The sequence below is a fragment of the Populus euphratica genome, unplaced genomic scaffold (assembly GCF_000495115.2).
Source record: "Populus euphratica unplaced genomic scaffold, PopEup_1.0 scaffold281.1, whole genome shotgun sequence".
NCBI lineage: Eukaryota > Viridiplantae > Streptophyta > Magnoliopsida > Malpighiales > Salicaceae > Populus > Populus euphratica.
Genome location: NW_011500160.1, coordinates 45,599 through 53,585, shown reverse-complemented (window position 1 = coordinate 53,585; position 7,987 = coordinate 45,599). Strand labels below are relative to the sequence as shown.

Here is a 7,987-nt window from a genome sequence, read left to right as displayed (position 1 = left end):
AAGTCTAATAAACCCTTTTTCTATTTCTTTTTAAACTTGAATTGGTCCAAACACTATGACTGTCAGGTCTCGGGTGAACTTGCTAGGTCTTTTCGAGTTTTATAATTAGAGTTATTATAATATTATTAATTTCAACACTCAATATAAACTGGAAAAAAAAATATTGAATTATTTTTTAAATATATAAATGTGACAACAATACATATTAAATATAAAATAAATTATTTTATATTCTATTTTGTTTTATCTATCATAATCAAATAAAATACAAAAATAATTACTTTATCTTATATATTACTATCCAATAAAATTCTATCTCAATATTTTTTTATACCTTGTCTCTTCTATTTTTTCTACCTCAAAACAGTAATCATACACCACCCATATAAACCACTGTCCATATGCATTGCTCTAAGTCTATTATATAAATATGGCCACTCTATAGAATTTTAAAACTTATATTTGGTCATCAAAGCCACTTAAAAAAATTAGTATATTGATAACAACATAATTATTAAATTTGATATAGTATACCAAATTTATTTAATAAATTTATAATTTTGAACTTGATTTAAAAATAATTTTAATATTTATTTTTATTAAATTCAACTAATTTAATAACTTAACTAGTAATTTAGTCGACTTGAGAACTCATTAATTAATTTAACAATTTTATAACCCAAACTATTTATTAAGGTACACCCTCAAATCGGTCTGACAGTTTTTTAATTACTGCAGTTATTTTTATCTTTTATAATACTCAAAATTTATTAAGTTAAGATACCATTTACTAGTTTTGAATTGATAAATCAAAGTAGCCAAACACCTCCCAATATATCTCTACCTCTGCGTCTGGTCTCGTAAAACCTTCCTAAAAATCCTACCCCTCGTACCTCCTCTCTCAGATCAACCAACCAAATGAAGCGAAGATTTTTCAAATTCTCAGACGCAGAGCTTATCTGCCTCCGAAGACCTTCCCCTTCCCCGACTCCCAGAACCATCACCACTTCTCCTTCCTCTTCAATCCTCGCCAAGCACCCTTTTTACAGATTTTTCCAATCTTCACCCCCCTCCGCCTCCGCCTCCGCCTCCGCGGAACACCTCATTTCCAACGTGATCGGACTTTTCGTACACAAGCTCACTATTAATGATAATAGTAGCAGTAATAACAATAATAACAACATCAAATCCAAGGAGAGGAAGGATCCGACCAACAAGATTTCTCCTCTGAGGAACAATAATAACGACCTCAAATCCAAGAAGAGGGAGGATCTGGTCAACAAGATTTCTTCTTTGAGGGACGAGCTGCTTCAAAATGTTGACATGGTTTTTCAGATTTTGGAAGAGACGAAAAAAGACGACCCCTCCTTGTTAACCAATTCGTCCGCTTTTCTTGAGCTTTTGAAGCTCTTGCTTCTTTCTTCCCCTAAAGTAGCCCTCAAGGTGTGTTGCCTTTTGCTTCCATTTATTTATCTAGTTATTTCTGAATGAATTTTACTTCTAATTTGTTTTTTGTATGATTTGGAATTGTTATCTATCTGTGCTGTTGTCGATTTTGACATTCAACGTTCTTCTGTTATTTATCTTTGCTTTTGCTATCTTTTATCTCCTCTGTCGATCCATTTAAAGCAAAATGAACAGCATGACTGAAGCAAGCTAGTTTACTATGATGGGTCCAATCTCATGTTGGTGTAGACATTTTTTTTTACACTGCTGTCTTGGGAAAAGGATTGCTGTTTTTCTTCTTCTTCTTTTTCCTTTTCTTAGTGTGGAATTTGTGTAAATAATTTTTACGCAGATTTTTAATTGGAAAAGAACGCAAGCTGAGAACGATACTCCTATGACAGCAGCGGAGTATGCCAAGGGTATTATGATTGCGGGTACAGATAAGAACGTGGATCTTGCAGTTGAGATATTTGATGAGGCTATAAAAAAGTGCATTAAGACGACCAGCATGTATAATGCACTGATGAGTACATATATGCGTAATGGTTTTGCTGGTAAATGTGAATCATTGTTTCGGGAGATGAAAAGGGACGTAAAGTGTAGACCTTCAGTTGTAACATATAACATTCTTGTATCAGTCTTTGGCCGCTTGATGCTGGTTGATAAAATGGAGGCAATATTCAAGGAGATGGAGGATTCACGTATTTCACCAAACTTGACAACATACAACAATTTAATTAGTGGTTACTTGACTGCTTGGATGTGGGATAGTATGGAAAAAACTTTTCAAATGATGAATGCAGGCCCAGTTAAGCCAGATCTTAACACCCACCTGCTAATGTTGCGAGGATATGCTCATTCTGGGAATCTGGAACAGATGGAACTGGTGTATGAATTGATAAAAGACCATGTTAATGCCAGGATACCAACACTGATTAGGGCCATGATCTGTGCCTATTGCAAGAGTTCTATACCAGAAAGAGTTCAAAAGATTGAGGCACTGATGAGGCTGATTCCAGAAAAGGAATATAGACCTTGGTTGAATTTTTTGTTGATTAAGCTTTATGCTGAAGAAGATAGGCTAGAGGAGATGGAGAACTCAATAAATGAGGCATTTAATCATAGAACCATTGTATCAACTGTAAGCATTATGCATGCTATTATCACAAGTTATTTCAGATGCAATGCTGTTGATAAGCTGACAGATTTTATAAAACGTGCAACATATGCTCGGTGGAGAATAATCCGGCCTCTATTTCACTGTAAAATGGTCATGTATGGAAAACAAAAGCGCTTGGATGAAATGGAAAGTGTTCTTATTCAGATGGAGAATTGCAACTTGCTCCGCACAAAAAAGACATTTTGGATATTGTATAAAGCCTACTTGAATTGTGGTCAATGGTATAAGGTTGAGCAAGTAGCAGGATTGATGTGCAAGCATGGATATGGAAATCCTTTTGATACATCTCCATTGCAATGCACCCTGTTGAAGAGTTAGCTATCATGCATCACAAATTCTGGAAGACATTCAATGGATTGCATGAATGGTTCATGCAACTATCAATCAAATTGAAACTCCACTGATTTGCAGGTCTGCGTGTTCCCTACCTGGCTCTCGTTCACTTAACTTATACATATGATGTATTTAGTAGTTTGAAATCCTTCAGGGGTAGCATTCATTCATTGTTTGCAAAGTTTCTCGTATCATACCATGTTTTCCCTATGTTGCTGGTGTTCTTCTATACTACATATTATATATTTAGTAGTTTGAAATCCTTCAGGGGTAGCATTCATTCATTGTTTGCAAAGTTTCTCGTATCATACCATGTTTTCCCTATGTTGCTGGTGTTCTTCTATGCTATAAAACTTAATTACGGTCTTGATGATTGAATTCCTTGCTGCTTTATGTGGCATGTTACTTAATGATTTTTGTTAGTTCCATTTCTTTTTCTACGTGGTCATTCCCCTTTCTTCCCTCCTTTTAATCAACCATGTTAGCGATTAATTTGATGCCTGCTGTTATCTACTCAACACTAATGCCTGCTCATCACATCCCAACCTATTAGCAGTGCAGCTGATCTATTTCTGGGACAAGGCATGCGGCCATTTTCACAGCCTAAAATGCTTTTGATATGTTCTTGTGGAAGAAACATGAAGGTGATGGAAAGTCCTCCAACCATGGTGGTCTATGATTTCTGGTTTCCTTTCTGGAACTTCAAGTCCAGTTTGCACAGGCCAATTCGATGTTGTCAGAACAAGGCTGATGGTTCAAAGCCGAGAAGGGGATGAATTGAAATGCAAAGGCTTAGTTCATGCTATCACAACAATATATGCCGGGGAGGGGTGTCTTGCCTTGTGGAAAGGGATCGCTGCCTAGGCTTATGAGAATACCACCTGATCAGGCCATTATGTGAGCTTTACCTGGCAAAACTACTGGTCTTTATGAGAGGAGATATCCAGACAATGCATCTTTGATGATATTGCTTGTATCGTTTTGTTTTATCTAGTTTTGAAGTCCACTGCGAGCATAAATTCATAAATTCCTAACTTCTCCTTCTTGAGTTAGTTTGGCTTTTCTAAATGAAATGTGCTTAGGATACATTATCAACAATTTGAAGTGCTTGGGGATAACGGAGAGTCATGCAAAGCGCTTCTAAGTTTAACAAAATCTTTTAGCCTGATGATCATGGTGGCACCTATCTGTATCTTTTGGCTAAATTGTTTTATACTTCTTGTTTATTTTTGTGTTTCAAAAATATCTTAAAAAAGATTTAAATTTTTTTATTTTTTTGTTTTAAATTAATATGTTTTTGGTATTTTTAAATTATTTTGATGTTATAATATCAAAAATATTTTTTTTTTTAAAAAAATATTTGATACATTTCTATATAAAAAATATTTTGAAAAGTAATTATAATTACATTTATAAATAAATAAGAAAGGGAAGTTCTTAAATAGGTAAGGAAGGGAAGTTTCAGTTTTGGTGAGGGCATTCCATTTTTATGCTGCGTTAGAAGCTATTGTGTCCCTTTTACATGTCATGTTGGGAACACCCATATGCAACCTTCCCTGCTTTATAAACTCTCAGAAGTATCTTGGCTTGATAATGAGATCGTAAGCTTTCTTTTTACTCATTTGAAAAAGGAAATGTGTGAGTTGTTTGCTTGAGGTCACCCTTAGCTGCAACTTGTCGTGGCCATGAGCCCATAACCTTGTAAAATTCTATTGTCGTTTTACCAATAAACGAGATTGTAGTTTCATGGTATTCCTGCAGAGCTTGCAAGAAAGGTAACGGGAGTTCGCACTCCATACTTGTCAGTTAAGCTATTGTATTAACCCTTTGTTAAAACTTTCTGCCAATTTCATGTAATTTGAGCATGCTATATGCAATCAAATTCATAAATCTATCCTGGTCCTGTTTATTTTTCTATTTTAAAAGTGTTGTTGAAAAAAGTCGATTTTTTGTAAAATTAATATTTTTTAATGTTTTTAAATTATTTTGATAAAATGATATTAAAAATAATTTTAAAAAATAAAAAAAATACTATAAAAAATAAATATTATTATATTATTGAATATATATCTTCTATGCCACTCCATCGATCACATCGGCATTACAAAGTGATAAGAGTGGCCTTATGGACGTCTAGCTATCATGCAATCGTGTAATTTAATTAGGAGTTGTGGAGGAAACCGAGTTCCCCTTTTCCTTGGTCGCCAGTTGCAACTATGTCATCAAATAAGCTCGAGTATTTTCTAGATTGCAATGAGAGTAGTCGTCCTTGAAAATTTTAACTTCATTTGTGTTCCCCAACCCTAAATAAATGAAGATAAGTGTTTGGCTCAATGAGCCTTGAGATAGGCAATAACAACATATCTTTCTATTTTTAAATTCCACATCTGATATCCATTACTTTTAATATGATTTGAGTAAATTGATTTATATTATTTTTTAACTTTTGATTTATAGAAACGTTATAAATATTTTCATTAGAAACAATTTTGAACTTAGAATCAAAAGTCTTTGGGTAAAAATATTGTTTTAATAAAAAAGTTAAATTTTTAATTTTTACCTAGGAAATTTGTAACAAGGAAATTTCACATCACATTTAAATATATCAATTAGTCATATTCATGTAAATTAGCCTAATTGTTTTTTTTTAATTACCTAATTGGTTATCGGAAATGGCAATGGGGTATGACTTAATTTGGTCTTCTAAAATTGCCTAATTTTAAAAGATTAAATTTAATTTTTACCAAGTCAATTGGTTCAAATCAGGGTTAAATTACAAGAAAATCAAAGTTTTTTGGTCAATTAAGGGTTAAATTGAAGAAATTCATAGTCAATAACCATTTTGCAAAAAACATCGAACTATGAGGACTCAATTGATTGAATTAGGGGTGAAATTGAAGAGATTTAAAAGTTTAATAGTCAATTAGAGACTAAATTAAAGAAATCCAAGATTAAGCACCAAAATGAAAGGGCACTGAAATTCAAGGTTGAAATTGAAGTTCATCAGGATCAAAATTGCATAAAATTGAAAGTTTATGGTTAATTAGGGGTGTAATTAAGAGAAATCACAATTCAAATGACTAAATTAAACTTTACCAAAATGATGCCATTTTGGTTATTGTTCATCTTCTTTTTCAATTTTCACCGAAAAGATTGCTCATGGGCATTTAATGTTTCATCTTTCTATCAAATTTGATAAAATTTGCATCAAAATAATAACATAATATCTTACTACACCCTGGTATGGTCTTTTCTGGCTGATTGACACCAAATCGATCGTGGCGCCGACTCAAAAAGGCCAACTTAGACATTCTTCAATAGCTAAAATTGATTGTTCACGATACACATTTTGAGTCAACGGTTAAGATTCTTCAATGCTAATCAAGGGCAAAGATTTGATACTATTAAAGATAAAATATTCATCTTCTACCCTCTATAAATAATTAATAATAAACTAGTCTCCCACCTCTAATTATTCTCACCAACCAACCTTTCTTCTCTCTCAGTTGTTTTTTTTCAGTCACTGCCATCATGACCGCCATCTTCTCCTCCAACGAGTGGCAGCCTCCACCACTATGCACTGCCAGCAACACCCTTTAGCCATGTTACCCTTTTTTTATTATTATTATTCTTCCTCATGTCTCAATTGTTGCATGCAAAATGAATTTTACATGCAACAACTAAATTAATTAACACCGATGCTAAGCTAAGCTAGTGACCATATGGGTCGAGGCCGGACCTATTTTGACCTAGCCCAAGCCCCTTAAAAAATAGAGGGCAGGTTTGATGGGTCGTTGTCAGCCTAACCTAACCTGGCTAGGTTCAGCCCAAATGTCTAGGCCGGTCAAACCCAATATAATAATATTATAAATAAATAAAACAAAAAAAATCAAAAGCCCTTTCAAAAAATTTATGATCTTATCGCATGTTTTTCTATCAATTTTGCATAATATCGAATTAATAATAAGATACAGATTTGGTATTAAAAATACTCAGTTTTCTTTAAAAAAAATTTCATTTCAAAACCAACAAAAAATATTTTATTTTTATGCATTATGCCAAATCCTAAAAGTTTTCTAAGCATACTTTTTATAGAACAAACAAAAATATTGTTTTCTCATCTTTTAAAATGAAAAAAAAGGTATTATAACTACTTTATGATTATCTATTAGGATTTGGTCAAATTTTAAAAGTTTTATAAGCATGCTTTTTATAAAACAAACAAGAATGTATTTTTCTCATGTTTTTAAATAAAAAAGGGTATTGTAATTAATTTATGATTATATGTTAAGATTTGACCAAAATGTCAAAAATCCTTTGTCAATCATTTTGTTTATTTTATATTTAAAGTGTTAGGGTTTAACTATAGACTTTAATATTTAAGGGATAAAACTATATAGTAGAATATGCCATAAAGTATTAAAGGTACAAAGAAATAAATGATGCTAAAATTTAGATCTCAGAATGTTTAAGATTTAACCTAATAAGATAGAAATTTTTTCATAAAAAGAGATTTACTTCAAACTTTAGACAAGATCAATGGATAAAAACATGATCTAAAAAATAATCAAACAACAATGCAGCTTACCTTGGGTAGGGTGCACTAAGGGTCATGTGTTTTTTCTCTGCATAATCAATCTCTTACCCGAGCTCTTGCAGACCATAGGTTTTCCAATAATCTTAATACTAGATGACGACTCTTAAAACTTATAATCATAATTTATTGATTAAATTCAAAATCCTTTCCTTTCAACACCTCACCTTTTATGAGATAGACTTGCCACTATTGCTTGATAGCGCATACGCATGTATAATCATAATTTATTGATTAAATTCAAAACCCTTTCCTTTCAACACCTCATCTTTTATGAGACAGACTTGCTACTATTGCTTGATGGCGCACACGCACGAGGCGCCACAATAATTTTGAGATTTTTTTCATGTAAGAAAACTTTGAAATTGTGTTTTAAGGGTCCAAAAATTGGACCTTATTTTTTAGATCACCGAAGGTGATTGAAAAATGTAATA

General features: G+C 32.6%; 1 protein-coding gene across 4 annotated transcripts; it reads left to right on the top strand.

Moving 5' to 3' along the window:
• The first annotated feature begins 814 nt into the window (after positions 1-814).
• Positions 815-4,054, top strand: LOC105111156 (pentatricopeptide repeat-containing protein At2g30780-like). 4 transcript variants are annotated; one of them, XM_011006436.1, is made up of 3 exons: positions 815-1,443; positions 1,799-3,037; positions 3,666-4,054. In XM_011006436.1, exons 1-2 carry the CDS (start codon positions 919-921, stop codon positions 2,942-2,944), a joined length of 1,671 nt encoding a protein of 556 aa, XP_011004738.1. In that variant the 5' UTR covers positions 815-918; the 3' UTR covers positions 2,945-3,037; positions 3,666-4,054. The 4 variants fall into 4 exon arrangements, with proteins under 4 accessions (XP_011004738.1, XP_011004737.1, XP_011004736.1 ...); XM_011006435.1 differs by having other exon boundaries at positions 3,521-4,054; XM_011006434.1 differs by having other exon boundaries at positions 3,516-4,054.
• Positions 4,055-7,987: the final 3,933 nt, after the last annotated feature.